Raw genomic sequence first — 24254 nt, forward strand, 5'->3', positions numbered from 1 at the left:
ACAACCTGTTCAAACAAAGTACCCCCAGGAAGGGACAGCACCTTGGACTTTTATTGGCTCACAGCTTGGTGGTAGTTGGCAGCTGGCTGAGTACCAGGCCCTGAGACTAGGGAACAGGGTGGGGCGGAAGCAAGCAGGAGAGGAGGCAGGGGAGCTCCAAGCCCCTCCCAGGGGCCCACCTCATGTTTTGCAGATTCCAGGCAAACCATTCCCTGAACCCCTCACCCGCCAGAGACACCAACTCTACCCACAAAGCCAAAGGGAGAAAAGATCAGAAGGAAAAGTGACAGGAGCGATGAGAAGGTGCAATAAACCAACCATAAGAGGCTCTTCAATCTTAATCCATTTTATTCTACAAAATGCTACTCAATTAAAAGTGGAAAAGCTAACAAAGAAAATGCAAAGGAAAAACAAGTCTCAGTACGTCCTTTCTTCCATAGCAGCAAGCTTTTTCCAACAAGCTTTCGTTAGTGCAAACACTGTAGGCTTGTATTACAGTAAAACCAGACAAGAAACACCCCAGAGATGCTTCAGAGCGGAGACACTTCTCAATTTTCAAAACTGTACAAAAATTTTTGAGCTCAGGGTCCTGCCTGGAGAGGCCTTTTTAGAAGCCTTTCCAATGGGACCATTTCACCAATACTTGGGGGAAAAAAAAAAAGAAAGAAAAGAAAGGAGACAGAAGATGCTCAGGAAGGTAATTAAATTCCCCATAGGGCTGTAGGAATCCAAGTTGTTTGCCTCTGGGATCTCAGAGCAGACTTTACTCCACATCATTGACGTATCTCAGATACTGATAAACAAAGCTCATCATTTTCCACTATATACGGAAATACTACACATACATCTCCCACGGCAGAAAAGACACCCCGATATCTTACTCTTTATACAAAGGTGACTATTTTCTTCTTTGACATCAAGTAACCACAAACTAAAATAACTGGAATAAACTTTTTAATCATACAGAGAAGATACTTTTTAAGGGACAGGGCAGGACCTTTTGTTGTGTTCTCTTACAATGCAGACTTCTTGGGGATCTCTGTCCCCAGTGGAATGACAATCCATCTTTAAAAACAGGACCTTTTTATACAGTTTATATAGCACAACTCACAAATCATTTCAGGAACAAAAGAAAAGCATTATTAGCCTAAACTTAAAAAAAAAAAATCAAGGAAGAAAGAGAGGGAGGAACTGAGTACTTTAATGCTATCTGTTTCTAGTCAGGCTTGGTACAACACAAAGATGTAAACATTTAAAATAAATAATAAAATAAATGTCAATTTCTTCTCCCCCTCCCCTTCCCATACCCTCCTCAAAATTCGACCCGGCCCCTCCTGAACTGGAAAATTAAAACCCTTTGTTGATGTTTGGCCAAAACACTAGAACCAGGAGAGGATGTCAAGTTAGTGGTGGGATGACTGGGTTTCCTTTGTGAGAGCTGCAGGAGGACACGGGCACGCCTGGAAATGCACACGCACACGCACACGCACACGCACACGCACATCCCAACCGGTCAATAAATAGTGAGATGCTGGCTTTTAAGAGGAATGCCAAAGACTCAACAAGCAGAAATTAGCAAGACCCCTTTACTTCCATTTTTAAAAGAAAGTTATCCACACCACATGTCCCATTGGTCCACAAATTCTACAAGGACTCAAGTAACCCCCCCACCCCCAGCCATTTGAGGAGTGCAAAGGAGTACATCACGGGGTAGAGAGAAAAGAAGAAAGTTGGAGGCGAAAGGACATTGTAGGGGGTGGGTCTTTGGGAACAAACCTCAGACTGAAGACAATCTTGTCTTAGATTTTTGAAGACCTTCTCCCCTCCAAGTTTTTGTTTATCCGTGTTTGGGGGACCTTTAATAAGGGATGCCCTCATTCCTTAGTCTCACCGTAAAGAGGGTATATATAAAAGTGCCTAACACAGTGCCTGGCACATAGTAGGTGCTTACTCTTTTCCTTCTTAAAGGGGCCACATAGATATCCGATCAGGAAGGAAATCAACCTGAAAAGTTAAATGGCGAGATTACAAGGGGCACTGTTGGTCCGTCAACCAACGGTAGAGAAGTCTCGATACATATGGAGTTGAGCCCACCCTTACACTTGGAGCCACGTGGGAGCAGAGAGGAAATGCCTCTCCCCAAAGCCTGAGAGAGGCAGCAGCCTCTGGTGGCTCTGGGCTTCGAGGAGCCTGTGTGACTGACCACAGTGGACTCACCTGGCCTTTTACACAGGCAGAATGAAGACTTCTTTCTGAAAACCTCCCGAGTGAATTCTGTGCTTGGAGCTGGCCCCAGCTATTTCCCAAGCTTCACCTGGGACCTCCTTTCTTTCCTGTGTCAGCCGCTGTCCCCCTCTGCCCAGCCAGGAAGAGGTCTGTTCCCAGACGGGCCCGCCAGGTGGCCACGAAGACTGTATTTCACACTAGCTTGTCGAGGAGTGCCTGCCCTATGCTGTCCCAGAGCTGCCAGCAGCCCCGCTGGAGTCCACCCCAGCTGCCTCACGGCTGGGGACACAGGGGAAGCACAGCGGCTCCCAGCCAGGTGCGAAGCCCCCCACGGCAGCTGCTGTCTCAGCTGGAGCCACAGGGGGAACAGCAGGGCCTGGTGTCTGGTGATCAAGAGTGAGGGGGGTGTGTGCACATGAACTTGGAGAACAAGCCAGAGGAAGTAACTGAGGACATGCTCACGACTTAGGTGTGATAGCCAGCCTTCCCCAAACAACCGCCTACCACTTCCTAGAACAAAGCCAGAGGGCCTTGAATGGGAACACAGCTTGGTGGCCTCTCAGGTCCTGTGAGGTGGTTGGGATTCTGCCTTCTGCTGGTCCAAAAGCCAACACGGCTTGAAGTCTGCACTAAAGCCAAACTCCATCTCAGGAAATGACCAGCCTGGCCTCAAGTCACAGATTGTGACCTGCCTTGGGATCAGTGCTGTGCAAACTAGGGCATAAAGGGACTTTCAGAAATGAAACACCAGAAAGCAGCTTCATTTAAGATACATATATATGCAAAGAGTTCCCACTTGGCCGCAAACACCACTTGAGATGATTAAGCTCTTCAGAGCAGAGAGCACCCCAGTTTTTTTTGCCCGGCTCCTGCCACTCCTGGCTGACCTCAGCTCCTTGGGTCAATCTGAAGCCAGAAACCTAATTGCCCATTCTCATCAGGCACGCCTCTCCCAGGACCTCTGGGGGACTGGGAGGGCAGCATCACTGCCAAGGGACGTAGCAAATAACATTTAAAAAAAAATTTTTGGACAAAATCCCTTTTCATCACCTCTCCTTCCACACGTCACTTCCAGTCACAGTGGGCCGTTTTAAGCATACGCCATTGCATTGTGTGTCTAGTGCGTGGCAACGGACGTTAATCAGTGACCAGCACAGAGGCCTAGGCGTGCGAAAGGAACAGGTGAGCTTTAAGCAGTCACTGCTCTCTCCTTTAGCCCCCACTGGGTTTGATTTAAATAACAGCTACATAGTTTTAAATTACCATACAATAATCTGCAAAGCTGAATCACAACAGCGAGGTCTCCCTCCGCGCTCGCCCAGCAGCGGCCAGCCCTGGAAGACCGGAAGAGCTGTGCCCTGCGGAGGAAAAGGCTCCGAGGGGTGGCAGGCGGGGACCACGCTGAACTCTGCTGAGCTCTGCTCTTTGGGGCCAGGAGGAGCCCTTCCCCACCCTCCACCTGTGGGAAGGGGGGCAGCCAGAAACATCACCATCTTAGCTCCCATTTCAGCAGCCCCCAGGAATGGTGCATAAGCCCCAAGCCACGGCAACAGCTCTGGGCCAGCTGTCGGACCCAAAGAGCACACTGGGCTGAGGAGGTTAGGGAGTATAAAGAGAAAGCACTTGATCCATCAGTTGGCAATGGGCACTTCAGAGACGCGAGTAGCCAGGACAGGGCAAGCCAGGCACCAGGGCTGGTGTGAGGTGAGTCCTACTCCACGGGCCTCCCCCTGCCCTCCTCTGCCTTCCCATCTGCAGCAAAGGCGCCTTGGAAGCTTGGGGAGGGGCCATGTGGCAGCAATCTGGGGAGGGGCCAGGCCCACGCTCATTAAATCTCTGTGGGTGGCATCACTCTGAGAGCCAGGGTGGGGGAGGGCGGAGCCGGCAGGGACAAGGAGTGATGTGTGGTTCTTAGGGAGGGACACCTCCCTGGTCTGGAGAGAAGGGTCCAGGGGCAGAATGGCAAGGCAGTAATTACAGGAGATGTCCCGCTCAAGACAGCAGGTGAAGGGAAGCCGGCTAGGACACCGTGTGGCTTGTTGGCACTATTCCTGGCCTGTTAATTAGGCGTTTGGCAAACACAACCTGTGCCCCGGCTGTCACTCACACCCTGTCTTCTGGCCACGCCGCTCCTCCAAGAGCCGACTCCGAGGATGGGGAGGAAGGGTCCTCTGCGCTTCCCAGCGATGGCGGCATCTCCTCGAGGGCTCAGGGAGCGCTGCCGGTGCCTCTGGAGGTGGTAGTGGGTCGGGCAGTGTCAGGAGAGGGAAGGTTCTGTATTGCACATTGACTGTCCCCTTCTGGACAAGTCAGCCCCAGCGGAGGGGCCACCTGCGGCCCCATCTCCAGAAATGAAGAGTTTTAATATTCAGACCACCCAGATGAAATGTCATGGCAAATTTGATAAAAACCAAGAGGAAGTGAAATTGACACTGGGGGATGGAAGGGGCAAATAGAGGGAAGGTGAAATCAAAGGCACCGAGCATGCTTGGTGGGGCGGGGAAGGACACCATCACTCCGGAGACATTTCGTAGTAACAAAGGGACAGGAATGGTCCACACCAGCTTCAGGCTCTTCTGAAGCCAGAGATGCACGAGTCCACTACACTAAGTTCTCCAAGGCTTTTCAAGAAACAGGATTCGCTTTGCAAGGTGAACGAGGGAGGAGGTTTCACGACTTCCAAGAGATCATCGCAGTCCTCCAGCGCCTCACTGCCAAACCCCACCTAGGTCTCCCCAGAGCCCGGAGCGCTCCGGCAGGATCCCCCTCGTGCCCTCACAGCCCTGGAGCGCTGGAAGGTGCTGGTCCCTGGGAAGGAGGCAGTGACGAGGAGCCCCTGGCAGCTGGGCTACAGAGCCAGCAGAGTCGGGGAGTTCAAGGAGTCTGATGACTGGTCCCCGCTGCTACTGCTTCTGCGGTGAGCCTTGGAGCAGGACTCGGAGGGCGAGGCCGGTGACTCCTGCTCCAGGACGCTGGGGTAGGTGAAGACGAGGTTCGCGGTGCCCGGAGTGATGGCTGGCGTGGAGGTCACCACGATGGGGGTGTGCAGGGGCTCCTCCCCATAGAAGCCTCCCGCGATGCTGATGGGCTTGATGACTGAGCGCTGGGCCTTGTCCAGCCCTGCCGACGAGGACGAGGGGCTGTCCTCTTCCAGGGGCTCCTGCTTCACCACCACGGCGCCCACACCACTGCCCCCGCTGCGCATGGCCGGCAGCCCGGGGGCTGGGGGCGATCGGCGCTCCTCAGGGCTGATCTTGCACACGGGCCCGTGGGCCACCAGCATGAACTCCAGCTTCTCCTTCTCCTTCTGCAGCTCAGCAATCTCTTTCTGCAGGCCTGACTTTTCCTCCTCCAGTTCCTCTGTCTCCTGTGGGAGAAAGAGAGGCACGTAAGGGACAGCAACCTGCTAGGGACCTGCTTGGAGGGGGCAGAGGTGGTGGCTCAAAGCCGACAAGGAAGGGAAACCCAGTGGTGTCCTCAGAGGACCAACGGTGAGAGCGGCCAGCTCACGCCCAGCCGCAGACCCCACTGGCTGTGAGTCATCCGGAGGCTCCAGATTCCTTTGATTTCTGAAGCTCCAGACTGAGAGAGGTGGCCTGGAGGGACGGCAAAGTAACAACTACAGCTGCCGTGCGTGACCGAGTGCTTACTTTGGGCCAGGCCCTGTGTTAAGCGCGTCATAGGCTTTATCTCAGTCAATCCTCCAGCAGTTTTTTGAAGCGGGTATTATCGTCGACCCATTTCGCAGATAAGGAAGCAGGTTCAGAGAAGTGTAGTAATTTGCCTGAAGTCACAGAGCCAACAGGTGGGGAACCTGTTGCCCTCAGATTTGACCTCCGTGTGCCTGACGCCAGAGCCTGTTTGTGGATGCAGACACGCTAAACTCCAAGCTGCATGACAGCGGAGACTGTGAGGACCCACAAGCCCAGGATGCCGCTTGGCTCGTAGGAAGTGCTCAGTCAGCCTGGTCGGATCATCACAACTGCTCTTCCGTCCTTCACTCTGATTTCAGTAGCATGTGTTTCAGGACCCGAAGAACCCCCAGCTCAGCTCCTGGGCTTCACCGAGGAGGAACCTGGCAGCCTGGGCGAGCACGTGAGGATGGCAGGGTCCAGCAGCAAGGACCTCAGCCCCCGGTTTTATACAAAGCCAGAGAAGCGGCACATGCACGTGGAAGGGGTGGTCACGGAAGACGAAAAGGTGTGTGTCACCAGCCTCCTCCTCCCCACTTCTTCCCTAGCACAGGTTCCCGTTCAAGCATGAGAGGATATGGGGCCCGGGCTTCACTGAGTGGAGTGCAGCATATTCCGGAGTGAAAAAAAGTTTCCATCTATCTCAAGGGTCTGATGAACGTCATGAGCTTATGAGAGGTTTCCTGTGGAGGATGTGGCTCAGGGGCCTGGGTGGCTGGCCTGGGGGTGGGGAGGCGGGGGAGTAGGGTGTGAGGCTTTAGGGGAGGGCAGGGAGGGAAGCAGAGGGGCCACAGAGGGCGGGCTATTCTGGGGCTGGCGGTAAGGAGTGCCCAGGGTAGACCCAGAGGGCCTGGCTCCTCCACGGGCTGGCAGTGAGGAGGGCTCTCCTGGGGGAGTCTGTCTCCCCACGGAGTGCTGATCACAAGTGGCTGTGCCTCCCCCAGCAGCAGGGAACTCCACTTGCCCTCCCCGACTGTGACGAACACCTCCAAGGGGCGATAGCACAGGCATCACAGAACTCACGCAGCGCGCCTGCGAGGCCCGAGAGTGCGGGCTCCAGGCTGGACAAAGGGGGACGCTGAAGCAGGGGAATGGTACCCGAGAGGATTAAATGCAGTGATGGGACATGCCAGGTAATTTGTGATTTCAAAAGCCTCATACTGGCTGCTCACTGTAAGGACCAACGACAGAGTCTCCCTCATCTCCTCACTTTGAAGACATTCTACCCAGGGGGGCCGGTCCTAGCTTTGGGCTCCCCCTGCACGGCCCACAGCCTGTCCTGTAGAGCTAGGCTCTGGAGGGAGTTATGTGATGTTGGTCAGGTCAAACTTTCGGGCAGAGGCATGGGCCCCCAGGTGTGGGCAAACAGGCAGCAGCGAAGAGTGACTCACAAGGGCAGAATGAAGTACCAAGGTCACAGCCTCAGGCTCATAGCAGAGGCAGAGAATCCTCCTGCCCAAGAAAGTTTCCAGAAACCCCAAGACGGTACCTGTGGGCCGACATGTAACCCATCGGGCACCAAGTCCCCTGGAGAAGAAGCCCAGAGAGCAGGCCCTCCCCTGACCCAACCAGCCAGCGCTGCTGCTGGTAGACACAGGGGGCGGCCGGAACCTCGGGAAGCAGCCCTGGAGGGGGCAGGTGCAGGCCTGCCTTGGCCCCCAGGGCCCGGCACTGCCATCCCTCACTCGGGGGGCCCCGGCGGGTCTGAGAGCAGGGACGGCTCAGGCACTGAGCGAACAAGGGCAGCAGGCCCAATGAGGTTGTCCAGTTCTCCTCTCTGGACACAGGCTGCTGCCAAACGCCAGGCCCCTCCGTCCCCCTCTTTTCTTTAATCAGGCCAGTGCTACCCCATGTGTATCTCCACTGCCTCAGCGGAAGGCCACTAGTGGGTGCAGAGGGGGTAGAAGCGCCAGGAGCCCTGGGGCGCTGGCTCGGGCCCACCCAGAAGTGCCCCCACCCCACGCAGAGCTCCTCACCGCCTGCAGCTTCTCCGTCAGCTCCCGACGTCGGTTCCGGCACTTGGCGGCGGCCAGCTTGTTCCTTTCCCTCCGGATTCGACGCTTCTCCTCCTCTTCAGGGGACAGCTAGAGGCCAAGGGAGAGGACCACGATGAGGTTTTGTAAATGGCTCATCAGCCTTCTGCACTTGAAGTAGGGCAGGAAGCCCCTCTGGGACTAGGGAGGGGAGGGAGGAAGGCAAGGGGAGCGCGGCCCAGCTCAGAGGCCCCTGCATGCGCAGCTCACTATTGTCTGGCCACCTGGGAGGACACCTCCAGCGGAACCCACCCACGTCTGAAGGGAGAAAGCAGGTCAGGGATGCACCAACCCGGGCACGATGGCCGCAGCATTTGTCACATCAGCCCTGATTCAGTGCCCAGGCCAGAGAAGAGCTGGGACTGCTTCCCCCAGAGAGTCCCCTCATCCCAGACTGGGCCTGGCCCACCCACTAAAGCAGCTTCTTCCAGCCCTGGGCTAATGACTCCTCCCCATCACTCAGTCTGCTGGGCAAGCCTCATTATCCCCATTTCTTTAAGTGGCTGGGCCCAGAGTTAAAAACCATCCGGGGTGGGGTGGGGGGGACGTTCTGTTGCCAGAGGGCCGGTCAAAGATGCCACTCAGTTCCCGACTTCTTCTGCCAGCCCTGCCGTGCCAGCTGCTCAGAGTACCAGCCGAGGAGCCGGCAGCATCCTGGCATAGTGCTGGGCTGCACAGGATGGGCGAGAGGAGGGACAGCCCTCAGGCACATTAGCTCCTGTTGCTGCCACATCCGATCACTCGGCAAGCCAGCCCCCTCTACGGGCCAGGGGGCCAGGCGCAGTCTGCGGGCTTTGCGATTTATCCGAGAACCAAATGAGAAAAAATCCCCTGCGAAGCTTGCAATCTAGCTTCTTACAAAGAGGCTGGTGAGGGGCCGGTGACTCGCGCTGCCAGGCAAGGGCTCGGCTCCGCTGAGCAGTGCTGACGCTCCGCTCCCGCACACAGCCTTCCCAGGCTGCGACCCGATGCCCCTTGCAGGCAGATGTGAAAAAGGAGTTGGCTGTGCGCCACGGCAGAAAGCAGCTCAGAAGGCAAGGCTGTCCCATTCCATTATCGGACCCTGACGGCCCACCCAGGAGCGCAGCGCAGCAGTGGGGGCTTAGGAGACTCTGAGGGGCGTAAGATCTGGGTCCTACACTCTAGGGGCACTTGGGCACAAAAGCCAAAGCCACTTTTGGAGGAAGCCAAAGAAGCTGTCCCACTGAGGGACGCTTCCGGCCACCCTGTGGGGAGGGAGCCACTCTCCTAGCTGGGCCCATGTCAGCGTCCCTGGGACAGCCGCTGTGATGTCCGGGACAGCAAAGCGCGGCACAGCCTCAGAGAGGACAAGCCCATCCCTGTCTACACTGTGGTCCTCCCCGGGCCCCGTGGCGCCAGAGCCCTGTCTCTGCATCCCCCACACCCTGGCGTGAAGATGCGCCAGCTGACCACTGACTGCTCAGATGAGAGTCTCTCCAGGGCCACCTGAGCACACACAAGTTCATCCCACCTCCCTGGCTTTCAAGTCCTGGCCCCGCAGTCACGGTGCACCAGGCGGGCTGGGGAGACCTGCAGGGCCTCCTGGTCGTCGGGCCCCTGCTCCCAGGGCTCAGCAGGGCCAGGCGCCCGCCCATCTGTGTCAGGCCTGGGGACCGCCTTTCCTCCCAGGACGTCCTGACCAGGCTCCCTCACCACCCTTGCCTCCCCAGGGTGAAAAACCAGGCCCAGCTTCCCCCTCACCGAGATTCTCATGCCCTGCAGCGGACTCCAGCTGGGATGCGCCGAGCAGTCCAACAGGCGACACCCCTGTGTGACCTCAGGCCCCTTCTGAAGACCTGGTCCCAGAGTCTAGCCCTGGCTCCACTCCCCACCTCAAGCCTCGGCCACACTTCCAGCCTCTGAGCTACTCCGCTTCCCCCAAGAGCCAAAGGCTCCATATTCTCTTTTCTGAGAGCTCTCAGGCTGGCATTTCCATGTGGCCCTGAACAAATCACCAACGCTTCTGGGCCCCAGGTTTCCCATGTACAAAATGGGGTTCACAGGACCTGCCTTGCCTTCCACAAAGCGTCGTGATCAGATGAGATGCAGTGTGAGAGCCCTCTCTAAACTCGAAACTGCAAGAATAGTGATGCAAGTCGGAGATCTCCTCTCTGGTGCTTTTTCTCAGTCCTGATAGACTCCAAGTGGCCTGGAGACCCAGAGTCCACAGACTTGGGCACCTTGTGCTGTGCAGGGGTCACCTGCCAGGCCGAGGTCATGAGGCCCCTTGGCCAAGGCTCTCAATACTTGCTGCTCCTAAACCCGAGCCCCAGAGGGTTACCAAGAGTGTCTGAAGGCCCTACTGCTGTCCTGGGTTCAGGGCGCCCTGGAGGTCCAGCCAGGCTCTCACTCCCATCAATAGAAGACTGGCCACGGTCCACTGAGGCCTCTCTGACCCCTCGGCTGCGTCTGGACTACCACTGGCCTCCCGCCCGGCCTAGAAGTCTCTTGTCTATCTGGTGAGGTCTGGGGCAATTCATGGGAGCTGTTGGCATAGGAAGTGTTCAGGGGTGGTGACATCAACATGGTTACAGCTTGAGTGTGTCAGCACCATGGTGTACCCACCCACAAGCCACACACACCCTCCCCTCCCTGCCACAGACCTCAGAGGGAGCCTTGGGGCAGGCTCCGGAGGAGGGTGGCGAGGCACCAGGCTGGCTCCCAGTACCGGCCCCTCCCCCAAGTGCACGGCAGGAAGGCAGGAGCAAGCTTCAGGGAAAAGTCCCTGTGGCTTTTCCGAGGTGCGAGGATGCTACCACCCAGGCTTCCTCCAAGCTGCCGGATAACTGTCTGGACTAAGTGACAATGACACGAAATAAAATGCTCCTGGCTCTCTCTCCCCTCTCAAAAAAGGAAGGAAATTTTCCAGACAGATTGTCTCAGGGCACGCCTCAATGGTGCAGTGGGAAAACCACAGAACTGGAGGTCAAAGGAGGCGGATTCTAGTCCCAGCTCTGCTACTAGCTCACTGTGGGGCCCTGGCCAGGGCCCTGCTCTTTTCTGGGCCTTAGTTCCCTCGTCTGTAAAATGGGTGCAGAGGGAAAATTTTAAAAGCTGGTCTCCAAAATCCCTACCAGGTATCAACCTCTAAATTGGGTATGAGCTAGGCCCAGAAAAGAATGAAGAGTGTTCAGCACATCTTGCTTTGCTGTCCTCCTAGCCCCAGAGAGTCCCTCTCCCAAGCCTGGAGGTCCCTCAGGAGTTGCTTACACACAAGGGAGAATCCAGCCCGTGGGTGACTGTAAAGCGCGGCACCTTGGGCTCCCTGAAGGAAGCACATTTATAAAGGACATTGAGATCACTGCTACTGCAATAGCTACTTGGAAATTGTGGAAAGTGACAGTGAGGGGAATATGGGCCACTTGCCCCAGCAGCAGAAGCCCAATAGCCACTGTGAGCTGTATCCATTACAGCATCTATGGACAGACACCTCCCCATGTCGCCCTGCATGGGTCCTGCTGTTAACAGAACAAGCCAACATGCAGTGGATACAAGGCCCGGCTTTGTCCTCAGAGGAAGAGGGCTCCTGCAAAAGCTGCCAGTTCCTTGGAGAGCAATCCCTGTCATTCTAAGTATCCTGGGGACTACCGGCCCCGGGTCCATGCCCATCCACTGGGGACCACACATAAAGGCCCTTGTACGGGAACACTGCGGAGCTGAGGATCCCAGAGAGGAGGGGTTCCAATGCTGTAATTGGAGTTCTCCGGGTTAACACTTCATTTGAAAAACGGAGTCCACTGCTAAAGCACCCTCCCTTCCCTGGGCTCACGGTGGCATGGCGCTGGAGGAAGAACACCGCACGGGGAGTCCAGGGAAGTGGGTTCTAGTCCAGACTCCCCCAGACTCCCACTCATTGCTGAGTGGCCAGGCAGGTGTGCCTGGGCTTCGCTTGTGTCCTCTGTGAAGGGGGACAGATCGGGGCCCTGTGACATCATGCATGATGCCGAGGCCCCTGTCTGGAATCCGGGGGCCTGATGCTGCCCTAGCTCACTGCAGACGCAGGCAGTGGGCCTTCTGAGTGCTGGGCGGATGCTGCCAGAGAGCGGAAGCCCCACCGTTTTCTGGTGTCCCTCCCAGCCAGGCTGGTTCCTCCTCAAAGCGGAGCCCCTTGAAGAAAACAAGGCTGACATGGGATCTCCCACCCTTAACCCGGGTCAGCCAAGCAGCTGAGCGGGCTCCCAGGACTCCAGTCACGGCGCTTCTGGGACACACATTGCAGGCACTCGAAACGGGCTCCTGCGTCCCACTGGAGGCCTGGGACACCGAGGTGGAATGGGAAGTGCTGTGCACAGCACCAGCCTAGCGCGTGGCCCTTTGGGTCTGCTAGGTGGCTTGTCTGCCCCAGCTACTGAAGAGAGCAAGGGCTAATCCCAGAAAACTCCTGGCCAAGGTCCGCTGGCTGCCCATCCTGCGGCCACTCTGCCAAGGATCAGAGGAGGACACTGCTGTAGGCAGGTCCTAACAGTCCTTCCCATTTGCTGACACCTCGTCACTCACAGTGTGCTTTCCCACGCCCGATCGCATGAGCGGCAACAAGTCTTGGCCGGCAAGGACGGTAGTCCCCAGTCTGCAGCTGAGGCAACTGAGACTCCAAGGTTCTAAGGGACACGGGTGAGATGATGGAGCTGAACCTGGCCCTCAGGCCTCCAGCTCTGCCTCCAATGATGAAAGTCAGGTGCCCCTGGCTCCTAGTTCCCTCCTCTTCCCAGCGACCCCAGCCCCCTGACTCCCCACCAGTCTGCAGAAGACACACTGTGTAATGAGGCCCTGAAAGCCACCTATGTGGCTTTTTGATGCTGATCTGAGCTGTACCTGTTCATCTCTCCTCCTGCGACCCACGGTGGTGCCGATCGTCTTGATCACGCCAGGTCTTGGGAGGGCCATGTGCCCAGGGACAGAGGCCAGGCCCGGCAGGGGGCTGTAGGGGTGCGAGCGGGTGTACGGGTTGGACATGGAGGTGATCACCGTGGGCTGCACCATCCACTGCAGGTCCTGGCTGGTCGTGATGGCGTTGATGGTGGGGATGAAGGCACTGCCTGAACCAGGCATATCTACCCGGAATTTCTGAAATGAGGAGAAAGGTAGGATTGAGCCAAGAAACACTGTGCGCAACAGGACAAGCAGAGACAGAAGACAAAAACCAGCAGAAGCCAGGGTCAGCGATTGGGGGACCAAGGTCAGGATGCTGGTGGTCTCCCCCGGACAAGTCCCGCACCTCCGAGAATCAGGGGCATCTTAATGATTCCTGGGGCCCTGCGTCAGCCTGGCTTCATGAATGAAGCCCCAGGAACTCATCCCTTGGTGGCTTAGTGAGGACGTGGTCCTATCCCATATGACTTCTAGGACAGATGGGGTCCCTAGCCGCTCACTCTCAGCAGGCCCTCTCTGCAGCCCTCCAGCGCCTCCGAGCCGCCCGCCAGCCATTCTCCAGGGTACACCAACTCCGGACCCTGAGGGCAGCCGCACAACCCACAGCTCTGGAGCAACAAAGATCACAGGAAGCTCATGGTGCCTGCTTTTATTCCTCTTCAAACAGGATCAGAATGGGGCTGTGACCCCATCAGGGTGTGATTGGGTATGTGAAAAGGTGTCCTCCAGCCCATGAGACGGAAAAGTGGTAGCGTTTGCTGCCAGACTTCCCCTTGCTGTCCTTGACCTCCTCCTCGCCCTTCGCCCCCGGCTTGCTTGGGACCGACAGGCCGTGGCTCTGCCCATCCACACTATCTCTCTGTGTTCGCAGAGGCATCTATGGGGAACGCTGATGCTGCTGGCTCAGAGTTTTCTCTCTGCCCCTTCATTTACGCCCAGACCATGCTGCAGGGCTCTCCGGAACATGCTGCAGGAAGCATTCTATTTCAAATATAAGATGATGACAGAGTACAAAAGCTGAACTTGGCCTGGCTCCTCAGCAGTTGGGCTGGACTGTTCTTCAGGGAAGCTACTACAAAGTGGGAGGAGGGAGGGAGGGAGGACCCCCACGTCTTACAGTGTTCGGGGGAAAGCACCCCAAACGGAACTCTCAGACTGAGGTTCCTGTTCCCACCAAGAGTCTGCAGGTTCCTTCTTCCCTAATCTGGTGGGTAAAATGACGACAGGATGATAACAAACACGTACTGAGCATTTAGTAAACGACAGACACACGGTAGTGCTTTACCTGGATTACTCATTCTTTCTCCCTCTCGAGTAAGAACTACCATTATCTCCATTCTAGAGGCAGGAATTTGGGCATGAAGAGATGAACTTCTCCCAGGCCATGCTGCCCATAAGCAGCAGGGTCAGGATTCAAACCTGGGTCAGCCCGACAGAGAGGCCGACGCTCTCACACGCTACCCAAGCTTCTGCAGCATTACTTCCCTTTTCCCCAGTATTCTGCCCCAAGTGCCGGCATCCACCCCCGGCGCCCTCAGACGGGGCACCCGGTCCTCACTGCCGCAGGCCCTGCAGCCCTTCCCTCTCACCCAGGAGGCCCTACAGGCTGGTCTGACCCCAGATGAAATCCCGCTATCGTGAGCACTGCCCCCCGCTTCTGGCCCAATCACACCGACGCAGATCACAAGTACTGGCAGCAATGGCAGCTGCCACTGCCACTGTCTTTGCCCCTGGTGATGACATCTAGGCCCCTGTAGTACAAGTGAAGTGAGCTTAGAGCACCTCACTGGATCTGAGGGAGCTGAAACCATTCCTTGCTCATGCCCCCCTCAGCTGCCTGACCTAGTCTGGGTGGCAGAATCTCCCAGGAGGCCTTGGAGCCCTAGGCCAAAGACCTTCAGCGAAGAGAGTGACCCAGCCCAAGGGATTTTGGGATCCCATGAGGAGAGCTGCCCAGTGCAAGGAATTCTGGGATCCCATGAGGAATGTTACCTGGTACAATAAATTCTGGGATTTTGTGATGCTAGCGGTGCAAGGAATTCTGGGATTCCGCACGGACATCTGCTCAGTGCAAGGGGTTTTGTGTCAACTCAGAAGGCACAAACAACTGGGTTGTTTTTTTTTTAATTAGGAGATGATTGAAAAGAAGGTGTATATGGGGGGGGGGCGGTGAAGGATTCTACTGAGAAATGATCTTCAAGGAGGAAAAACAGACAACCAGGGCTAGGCTTCGCGGAGGCAGGGTCCTGAGAACATGCGCCGAAGTACTAAGGCCCAGGCAGCTGTTCTGCGGCGGTCGGGGGATCAGGGCGGCGGGGCCGGGTGAGGAGGGGCTGGCAGGGAGTCAGCACCGCACTTGGAGTTAGGAGGCCTGGACTCAAGGCCTTGGCAGGTCACCGAGGACCCAGTTTCCCCGCCTGTAAATGGGAATATTAATACCAAACTCTCCGCACTGTCCTGAGGTTAAATTAGTAGCTACCTGTAATCACAGGCTATAAAAAAAGCACACTCGTGGTTCCGAACCCTGGCCGCGCATTAGCCTAGTCTGAGGAGCTTTTTAAAAACACCCGTGCTGGGGCCAGCCTCACCATTAAGAGCGCTAAAATAACTGGTTTGGGGTGCAGTTCTGATAAGGTATATATATATATAAAAAAAAAACCCACCTGAGGAGATTTCTAAGGTGCAGCAGGGTTGAGAAATGCTGCTCCGAACAAACAGAAGGCGGCACCATCACCCCGTCACCCCCACGTCATTATTCATCATCATCATCAGCGGCGCACTCCGCACGAGGTGGTCCCGGGGGACCGACTGCCAGCTTCCCATCCTGGGAGCACCCAACACCTTCCCTCCACTTCTCTCCCCAAGTCAGGCTCTGGGTCTGAGGAACACCTGAGCACCCTGCGCATCAGTTTACTGGGACTGCTGGCTTCCCTTCCAGGAGAGCACCCAAGAAACTTACTCTTCATTCCAACCAACAAAAGAGCTCCCATTTCAGTGGAGGGAAAGCAAGCAAAAGATCTGAAACCACGCGTGGACACTGAGAGCCTCTAAGGAATGACTGGGTGACTCTCAGCCCTTCACAGGGCCCGCCCCCCCCTCCCGTCCCCCACCCTGTGACGGCAGGCTGCAGAAGTGTTCCCCGGCCACCAGCCAGATTCCTTGCAGCAACTGCTGGGTCTAGACAAAACAAGACAGCAATAAAAGCAAGACAGCAGGTAATGACTGCCTCTAAAAGTGTGTGCAACTTGTTTGAGAGGGAGGTGAAGCCATCTGGATAACACACTGGCTCCAAAGGCAAGGCAAACAATGTCCCATCCCCAGAGGGGACTAGGGCTCTGATAAAGAAGGCCTTTGTCTCGAAGAGGAGCCTGTCTGAGACACACAAAGTCTAAGTGAAGGTTTATTCAGAGAGCAACAGGGGTAGGAGAGGTGAGGCTCGGACTTTGTGGCCCCAGACATTAGCCGGGCATTCGTCTCTGCCAACAGACCCAAGGCTCAGTCAAATGTCATGCTGAGGGTAAATCATGGTTCTCTGTGAACAGGTTAACACTGACCAGAAACTCAGATGAGGTTGCCCAGCCACAGGCTTAGGTCCCTGCTGCAGCACCAAGTGCGTGCTGGGGGTGCGGGGAAAGGGGGGGACTCAGGACCCGGCTTGACTCCTCTGGGGCTCTCCAGTGCCCCTCGAAGCTCCACTTCTAGGGCCAGGACCAAAGATGCTGGACGACTGGGTGGCATTCCAACCTGGCCAAACCTCCAACTGCTGTATTTAACTGTGCCATCCTGGTGATTTCCAGGTGGGCAAGAATGCCCCTAAAAGGACACACCAGCCCCCACTGACCTCTTAGAGGAGAGTGTGGCAAACTTTTGCTGTAAAAGGCCAGACAGTAAATATTTTAGGCTTTGTGGACCATACCAGTCTCTCATCACTACTCAAGCCTGCCACTGTAGCGTGAGAGCAGCCACAGACAATATGTAAACAAATAGGCAGACCTGGGTTCCATTAAACCTTATTTATATTAAAAAAAGAAAAGAAAAGAAAAAACTTAGGCCACAGTTTGGTGATTCCTGTTGTGGAGGATCATTTTCATCTCCATTGCTCATGTTTGAGGGAAAAGAACAAAGAGAGGAAACACGAATGCCGAAAATCAGACCTGAGGTATTCCTCTATCCCCGGGGGATCATGGGGCGGGTTTCCTCGCTCATCGGCGCGAATCTCCAGGCCCTGAAGCTGAAGTCTGAACCCTTACAGGCCTCGTTGTGGGTCTTGGGCATCAGAACTCCTTTGCTCCGCAGCACCCTGTACTTACGGGTGCCACGGGCTCCTCAGTAAGTATGTGTGTCCTCCTCCCACTGCCTATGAGAGACAGCTCAGAACACAGGGCCCCTGGGCCACCCAACTTCATCAGACATGAGAGGTCTGCCGCCCAGCAGTTGCTGATTTGGGAAAATGACCTTTCTGAACTTTACACCAGAGCTTCGGGTTCAGAAATGAGGGTTCTAACCACGGCCTTCCACATAAGGGCCTCAGAACCGGGGTTTGGCCTCCCGTTGCCTGTACACATGGACCAGGCAGGCCTTACCCCAGCAACTCCCGACCTGGGCAGAAGTGAGATGGAAGTGGGGTTGGCCTATGCCCTTGGCCAGACATTTCCCCATCGGGCTGATTCTGGAATAAGCCACCGAGCACTCAAGCCATGAACCCCATGAGTGCCGGTGCCCTGTCCCCACGGGCGGGTGGGTATGATTGTGCATGTCCAGGAAGGAACTGGGTTCTTTCTCTTAAGAACCCCCCCTCTTTTTTTTTTAAGATTCCCAGCACAGGAAAAGGAAAATTCCAACATCCCAGAAGTCTGGCCCAGGGGAAGAGGAAAGGGTAAGTGCAAATGTTCCCTCATACACCCCAGAATCCCCTGGTGAGGCCCCGTTTGACTCAAATGTTCTATTTTTTTAACTGAACTCGGGACGTTCTCCAAAGCCTTCCATGTGGAATTCAACCACTCTCCACAGCTTCAGCACCGAACATCACTCTGACCTCTCCTGACTATCTGAGGAAGGCCACTCTGTCCTAGTGGAAACAGTTACTAATAACCCATGGCTTCTCCAAATATTATAGCATAGGCACGCTGTCTCAGGTAACCTACCTCCGTTCAACTTCCTCTTTTTGCCCAGTCCACTTGAAAGAACCATTCTATCCTTTTTTACCTATCTGCCAGAATAATGAAAATCAGGGAAGAAAAGAAAAAGGAACAGAAGAAAGGGGCTGATAGAGAGTTATTCCCTCAGATTCCCGCTTCTTTCCTCCTGGGCCACTTTGGCCAGAAACCCCACTCCAGAACGCAGGGAATTCTCTCCACTCCTCCGTGGACCCCTTCTGTTCCCTCACCCATCCTCAGACACACCTTCCCTCAGTGGGAAGGGCCAGCCCTCTCCCTTGCAACCTCCGCAGCGTGAGCGTGGCCAAGTCATTGCTGGGCGAGAGAACTCCTATCTTCCCTCTCCAGCCCAGTGAGTTGAAGAGGGATAGAGTCACCAAGTGGGTTTTGGAACAGATATCCTTGCCTCAGTCAGGGCCGCTGCCATCCTTTCGAAATGGTGTGGCCACCAAAAGATACTATACACAACATGAAGGAGACAGACATATCCACAAAGTAAGGACACCATTGTTTTCTTTCTTTCAGCAGATCAGAAAGTCAGCTTCCTGAACTCTCAAAACCAGTATTTTTATTCCTGTTTTAAGAGAAAAGAAAAAGAAACAAACCCAAAGGTATAGATGACAAAGGTGCCTTTGGTGAGCTCTGTCCTGGCAAATGCCCTCCCAGGCAGACGCCAGACACGGAGCCCAACAGGACTCGGGGTCCCACTCTGCTTTGGACCCAGCCGGACCACCCAGACCTTGTATCTCAGATGGGGTTCCTTGTATATCGCATCTCTTGATAATTTCCAAGTTATCAAACTTACCCTCAAAGGACAAAGATTTGTTAGCAGGAAGGATTTTCAAAAGAATTTGCTGAAGGCAATTCCAAAAGAGGGGCGCTATAAAACCTTTCTGAATGTGACTAATCCCCTCAGCATTCAAACAAGTATTTAGTCTCAGCAATTATGAAGGGACAAGAGTGATCTGAATGCATAAGGTCTGGGGTGTTTGTATGAAGATAGACAAAGGAAAAAAAAATGAGGCTCCTAAATCCACACTCACCTTGAACAATAAGGCGGGCAGGAGTAAAGTGATGGAAATGCACTCGGGGGTTTGGAAAAGGAAAATTCAACGGCCCCTCAGACAATACATGACTGCTGTTTCACCCTACTCACTGTGATGAAAAAGTGACGCTGACTTCCACCGTCAAGAATCAGCGGAACAGACAAATTCCTGGGATAACATTTTGTTTGATCCTAATCTCCGACGGCTGGGGTAGGATCAAGGCAGAAAAAGGGAAGGGGCACCAGACCCTTCATATATACCTCCCACCTCCCCACCAATTCTGAAGACCACCCCCACCAAAACAATTCTCAGTCTCCCAATACAAACACATCAACAAAACAAGCCTTGGGAATTTGCAGACAGACATCAAAATAGGGAAAGGGGAAAAAAAGCACCGCTTTTCAACCAGGTTTCGTTTAAAAGAGTGTCCAATGATTTGGCGTCTCTGGGCCACACTGAAAGAAGAAGAGTTGTCTTGGGCCACACATTAAATACACGAACACTAACAGAAACAACAACAACAAAAATCTCATAATGTTTTAAGTGGGTTTATGATTTTGCATTGGGCCACATTCATGGCCACCCTGGGCAGCATGCAGCTGCGGTTTGGACACCCAATTTAGAACAAAAGAAAAAACATTTTTTTAATTGCATCTCAAAGTCAAGCAACTCCTAGTTAACCACTGTTAAATGTATGCCATTTATTTGTCCTGAACTAAAAAGAAAATAATCCTAAGAATTCCAAAAACTCACTAAGTTAAATCTTGGGAGCTGGAAAAATACATTCCCCAGATGGTTCTTCTAAGAATGTCCCGTAGGGGGCACTAGAGAGGTATGATTAGGGCTGACTTGGGAATCACAGTCATTTCTGGTAAAAGTTCTTTGATGCGAGGAATGTCCCAGCCTGGTACAGTTGGCAAAAGTTCACTCCGGGAAATTTTGTGTGCGCGTCTGTCTCTTGGGAAGGGTGGCTCCTGAAGAGAGGTAGTCTGGTATTCCTTGATTCCAGAAAAGAACTGTCTCCCTTGATTTATTTTCACAAGTTATCTAAGGTAGAGATAAATGGCAGCCTTGGAAAAGTTCTGGGTTTTGTTTTTGTTTTCTTTTGTTTTGTTTTTTTCATTAAAAGGGGGCCCAGCTGATGAAAACAAGTTATGAAATGACCTATGTTTGTGTAACTGGCTGGATTGCGTAATGCTCAGGCCCTGAAACCGTAATAGCCGAGCAGCCAGGCAGCGCATATATCTGGGAGGTGTTTTCCTAGGAAAGTCAGGAGAGAGAGAAAACAACAACACAAAGAAAAAGCCAGGAGGGGGAGGTATGTGCAACGATTACTGACAAAACAAAATCACCAATGACCAACCTCTGAGATTAAAACTGTAACTGGAACAGGAAATATTTCTCATGCTTCAAGTTCCGGCCATATACAAGAGCAGGGGTTTTAACAAAAAGTTATTTCTTGCCCCTCACCCCCACCCCACCCCCTTCACTGGAACTCATGACCATGTTACGATCAAGCTTTATGAAGCTTGAGAGGAAAGTTCTGGGTTGAATAAACAGCAACAAACATCAGGAATAGTAGACCTCACAAACAAAGAGATCAGGAAAAAATAATATTCCCTCGCCCAAAGAAAAACCAGAGAACAGTGGTTTACAGTGATTGGTCCATTGAGATGCCATAGAGGAGGAAGGCCATGTCTAACTGCCAGCAGACTCCCCTTAAAGGAAGCTGAGAGAAATAAAATGATTATAGGTTTTATCTAGTATGTAACAAAGTTACCTTGAGATAGGGTGGGGTCACAGCACAGGCCTGTTAAGTAACAAACGCCTCTCAAAGAGTCAGTCCTTAGGATGGCAGAACAGCTTTGCTCAAAGCCAGAGAGATGATGGAACCTCCCATCACCCCCCAGGAGCGGAGAGGCTGAGAACAGTGCCTCAAATGGCATTACCTTGTCAATCGCTCTTGTCTGAAAGGCACCTCACTCCAGCTGCTGGGCCAAGGGGCAGGCGTATATTCCAGAACCCCGTGCACTAGTTATTACTAATTGCAAAATCCTCATGTGTTACAGCATGCTAGGAATTAGCCAACAGCTGCTTTTTGCTTCGGTAATGAGGCCCCATTACACTCTGCTGGACTGAGTTCTCTTCCTTCTTCCTAGCACTGGTTTCCTGTCTGATTTTCTTCCAAAACAGGGAATTGCCTCCACTCACATCCTGGGCTCAAAGCCCTAGTGACACAGATTATTCAATCGGGACGCTAATGTCCGGTCTGACTTCCCATCCAGGCCCCAGGGTCTGAGCAAAGCCAGGTGGCAAGATTGTCATATTTCAATGATGACTGCCACAGAAACGGCAGCCAAAGCACAAACGAGAAATCAAAAGATCCCTTCCTGATTCGGGAGGGAGGGGGACAATTGGGGATTTGCTGAATTGGAGAGTGAAGGAATGGATATCAGTAACTACAACCCCTTGCCTAATGATATTTGGATTCCATACAAACCGCCAACAAGGCTGAAAAGCAAATAATGTCAAACACTTTCACGATAAGATTTTAAACTCATTGCCTTGGTGCTCGTTATTAAGGGCGCACTGACTGCACCCTCCACTCACAGACCAGTCTCCCTATGGGGACACTGGGGAAGATGGCTGGGGACTCACCAGCTACAGGGAATCACTGTGGAACAAGGTGATTCAGGTCCCAAAGAGAACCGTGTTTCCATTTTTCTCTCTGGCAGGGTCCATCCCTCCCTGGAAGCTCACCCCAGCCCCTCCTGGCTGCTGGCTGGCTGGCTGGCTTCTAGAGGCTAAGGCCACTCTTGCCTCTAGAGGCAGAGGCAACTCTTGCTGCAGCCAAATTGGCTAGAGGCTCCGCAGATCCTGACCAGCAGGCTTCAGGTTGTGGGGGCCTTGTTATGCCAGCTCCCTCACAAGTCTGAGGGCACGGGGTGGGGGGCTACTGCAGGCACCCCACCAGCACCTTTCTGGTATTTATAGACACACATCTCACACACACGATCCCTCCAGTGCAAACCAGTCCGGCTGCTTTAGAAACAAGTTGTTTTTCTGCTTCCAGAACCACCCAGGAACCTAAACGAGGTCTCTTCCCCCTATTTCCCTCTGTGTAAGTCCTTGCCCCAGGTACCTCCAGACCCTCCAGGCGCCTCTTCTGAAGGCAGGGCAGGCTCCTGCTGCGACCCTAACAGGAGATGGAAGGGCGCGGGGCACACTGGCGCCACCGGGAGCCAATCAAAGCTGACCTCCTCCTTTCTGACCTTCGCACCTGATTCCCAGAGCAGCAACCCTCACCCTCACTCCGGAACCCAGCCGTGTTTTCGAGTCCCCAACGTCTTTCAGAAATTAACTAAGATTGGTGTAGAAAGAGAGGGAGAGGGTTTTCCCGTGGGAATAGGGTCCCTGGATGTCTGGAGGAAGGTGCAAACATTTTTTTTTTTTCTTTTTTGATCCACCAAGGAGAGATGAAGGAAAGGGGCAAAGGGTTCCTGGGAGAGGAGGTAACAGGCTTGGTGCCCAAGGAGCGTGTCTGGATAAGACGTAGTGTGAAAGGAAGGGTCTGCTGGTTTTCCAGCCCACTCCTCGCTCCAGTTGTAAAAACAGAAAAGTGATGGGAATGGGCAGGATAAGACGAAAATCCAGAATTTACAATGCTGGCCCGTGGAATTTTCTCACCAAGCCAAGAAAGGAGTAAGAAAGCAAAAGAGGCAGTGGCAGCGAGTGGAGAGCACGGGGGTCCGCCTGCACCACCAGGTGTGCCCGGGGCCCTCACATACCTGCTGGCCGCCGCCGCCGCTGGAGTAGGACTCGGCGTGCGCAGGAGAGCCGCTGCTGCCCCGGGACGAGGTGTCAAAGTTCCCGGGATAATCCTGGTACATGATCCGCGGTGGGGGCCCGAGAGGAAACAGGGTGTTTTTCTTTCCCCGCCCTCGCCGCGGCCGCGCACTGGCTGCTACGCGCTCGCTCCCTGCGGGCCGCGCCTGGGCTCTAGTCTCTGCTCCCCGGCTTGTTCCGCACGGCGGCGGGCGCGACGACACGCGGGATAGGTCCTCCCTGAGAGCCGAGCGCTGCAGTTCTTTCCTGCTCTACAAGCGCCGCGGGACCGGTTGTCCACCCAGTCCCTCCCTCTAAAAAGTCAGCGCGTCCCTCGGTCCCTCCCCTGCGCGCGCTCTCCCGCCCCCGCGCGCAGCCGGAGCCCAGCCGGGATCGCCGGCTCAATAAAAAATTGGAAATTAAAAAAGAACGGGAGCCCGGCAAGTCGCGCCTGCCGGGTCTTCGGGCCCCCGATTTCGAGCAAAGCAAAAAAAGAAAAAAAAAAAAAGCGAAAAGAAAGGCTGCCTGCTTGGAGAAACTTCTATTTCCTCCTTTTAGAAAAGGAGCTGAAAATAAACTTCCTGTGGCCGACGCGCCGCCTGAGTTTCGGAGCTGCTCGGACACTTGACTAGAAGGAAAAGGTAGCCTGCGCCTGTCCCGCAGCCCGTGGGGTTCGAGCTGAGAGAGACGTAGCCCCGCTCCCTGTGCCGCGGCTCCGACGCTCGGACCTGGACCCCTTCCCCGGCGCCCGCTCCTGGACCGGCCTGCCTCGCCGGTCCGCGTCTCTCTCTCTCCCTCTCTCCCCGCCGAGCGCCGCTCACTTGCTAGCTGGTTAGCTCTGAACCCCTGCGCTGTGCCTGAGATGAGTCACTACAATGGCACGAGTTCAACTCCACACTCTTTATTCTCCAGCCCAGTATCATGTGGATTCTCTCACGTCAACCCAGACTCCACCTTGCGGGGAGGAGCGCGTGGGGAGGCGGGGGGAGGAGGCCCAGAAGGAGGAGGAGGAAAAGAAGCGCGGGAGGGGGCGGGCGTAGCACTCCACTCCCTGCCCCGGCTCTGGGCCACGCTGACGCCAGCATCACACCCCGCGCGAGGAAGGAAGGTGGTGGCGGGGATGGGAGCGGCCGGCCGGCGCGGTTTGGGGGAGCCGAGGCAGCCCTGGCCCGCCCCCGCCAACCCCCCGAGCCCAGCGCCCTTGGTGTGTTCCATTGGCGCACGTTGCCAAAGATGGTCATTTGCGTTAGAGGACGCGAGTGCGGGTTCCCTGGCTTTCGGGTGACGTGGAAGATGAGGGATTCCCTCGCCGGCTCCCGAGCGCGCCGCAGGCTTTCTTCCCCCAGGTCCTGCGAAGGGGCGCGGCCTCTGAGAGCGGCCGCGCGG

The 24254-nt window shown here is 54.7% G+C and overlaps 1 protein-coding gene across 3 annotated transcripts; it reads right to left on the reverse strand.

Annotated features, from left to right (window-relative positions):
- Positions 1–340: 340 nt before the first annotated feature.
- Positions 341–23736, reverse strand: FOSL2 (FOS like 2, AP-1 transcription factor subunit). 3 transcript variants are annotated; one of them, XM_054568414.1, is made up of 4 exons: positions 22832–23736; positions 12785–13036; positions 7895–8002; positions 341–5593 (listed from the first exon to the last, which is right to left on the reverse strand). In XM_054568414.1, the coding sequence occupies exons 1-4, from the start codon at positions 22931–22933 to the stop codon at positions 5075–5077; spliced, it is 981 nt and encodes a 326-aa protein (XP_054424389.1). In that variant the 5' UTR covers positions 22934–23736; the 3' UTR covers positions 341–5074. The 3 variants fall into 3 exon arrangements, with proteins under 3 accessions (XP_054424389.1, XP_054424398.1, XP_054424408.1); XM_054568423.1 differs by lacking the exon at positions 22832–23736 and adding an exon at positions 22186–22819; XM_054568433.1 differs by lacking the exon at positions 22832–23736 and adding an exon at positions 20824–21529.
- Positions 23737–24254: the final 518 nt, after the last annotated feature.

This window comes from Pteronotus mesoamericanus, unplaced genomic scaffold (genome assembly GCF_021234165.1).
Source record: "Pteronotus mesoamericanus isolate MK-2021 breed Mesoamerican mustached bat unplaced genomic scaffold, CSHL_Meso_final contig_101, whole genome shotgun sequence".
NCBI classification, from domain to species: Eukaryota; Metazoa; Chordata; class Mammalia; order Chiroptera; family Mormoopidae; genus Pteronotus; species Pteronotus mesoamericanus.

Excerpts from the sequence above, each read along its gene's own strand:
- FOSL2 (XM_054568414.1), bottom strand. The coding sequence starts at position 22,933 with ATGTACCAGGATTATCCCGGGAACTTTGACACCTCGTCCCGGGGCAGC. Across the intron at positions 13,037-22,831 it reads GCGGCGGCGGCGGCCAGCAG|AAATTCCGGGTAGATATGCC; the intron begins GTATGTGAGGGC and ends TCCTCATTTCAG. Across the intron at positions 5,594-7,894 it reads TGACGGAGAAGCTGCAGGCG|GAGACAGAGGAACTGGAGGA; the intron begins GTGAGGAGCTCT and ends TTTCTCCCACAG.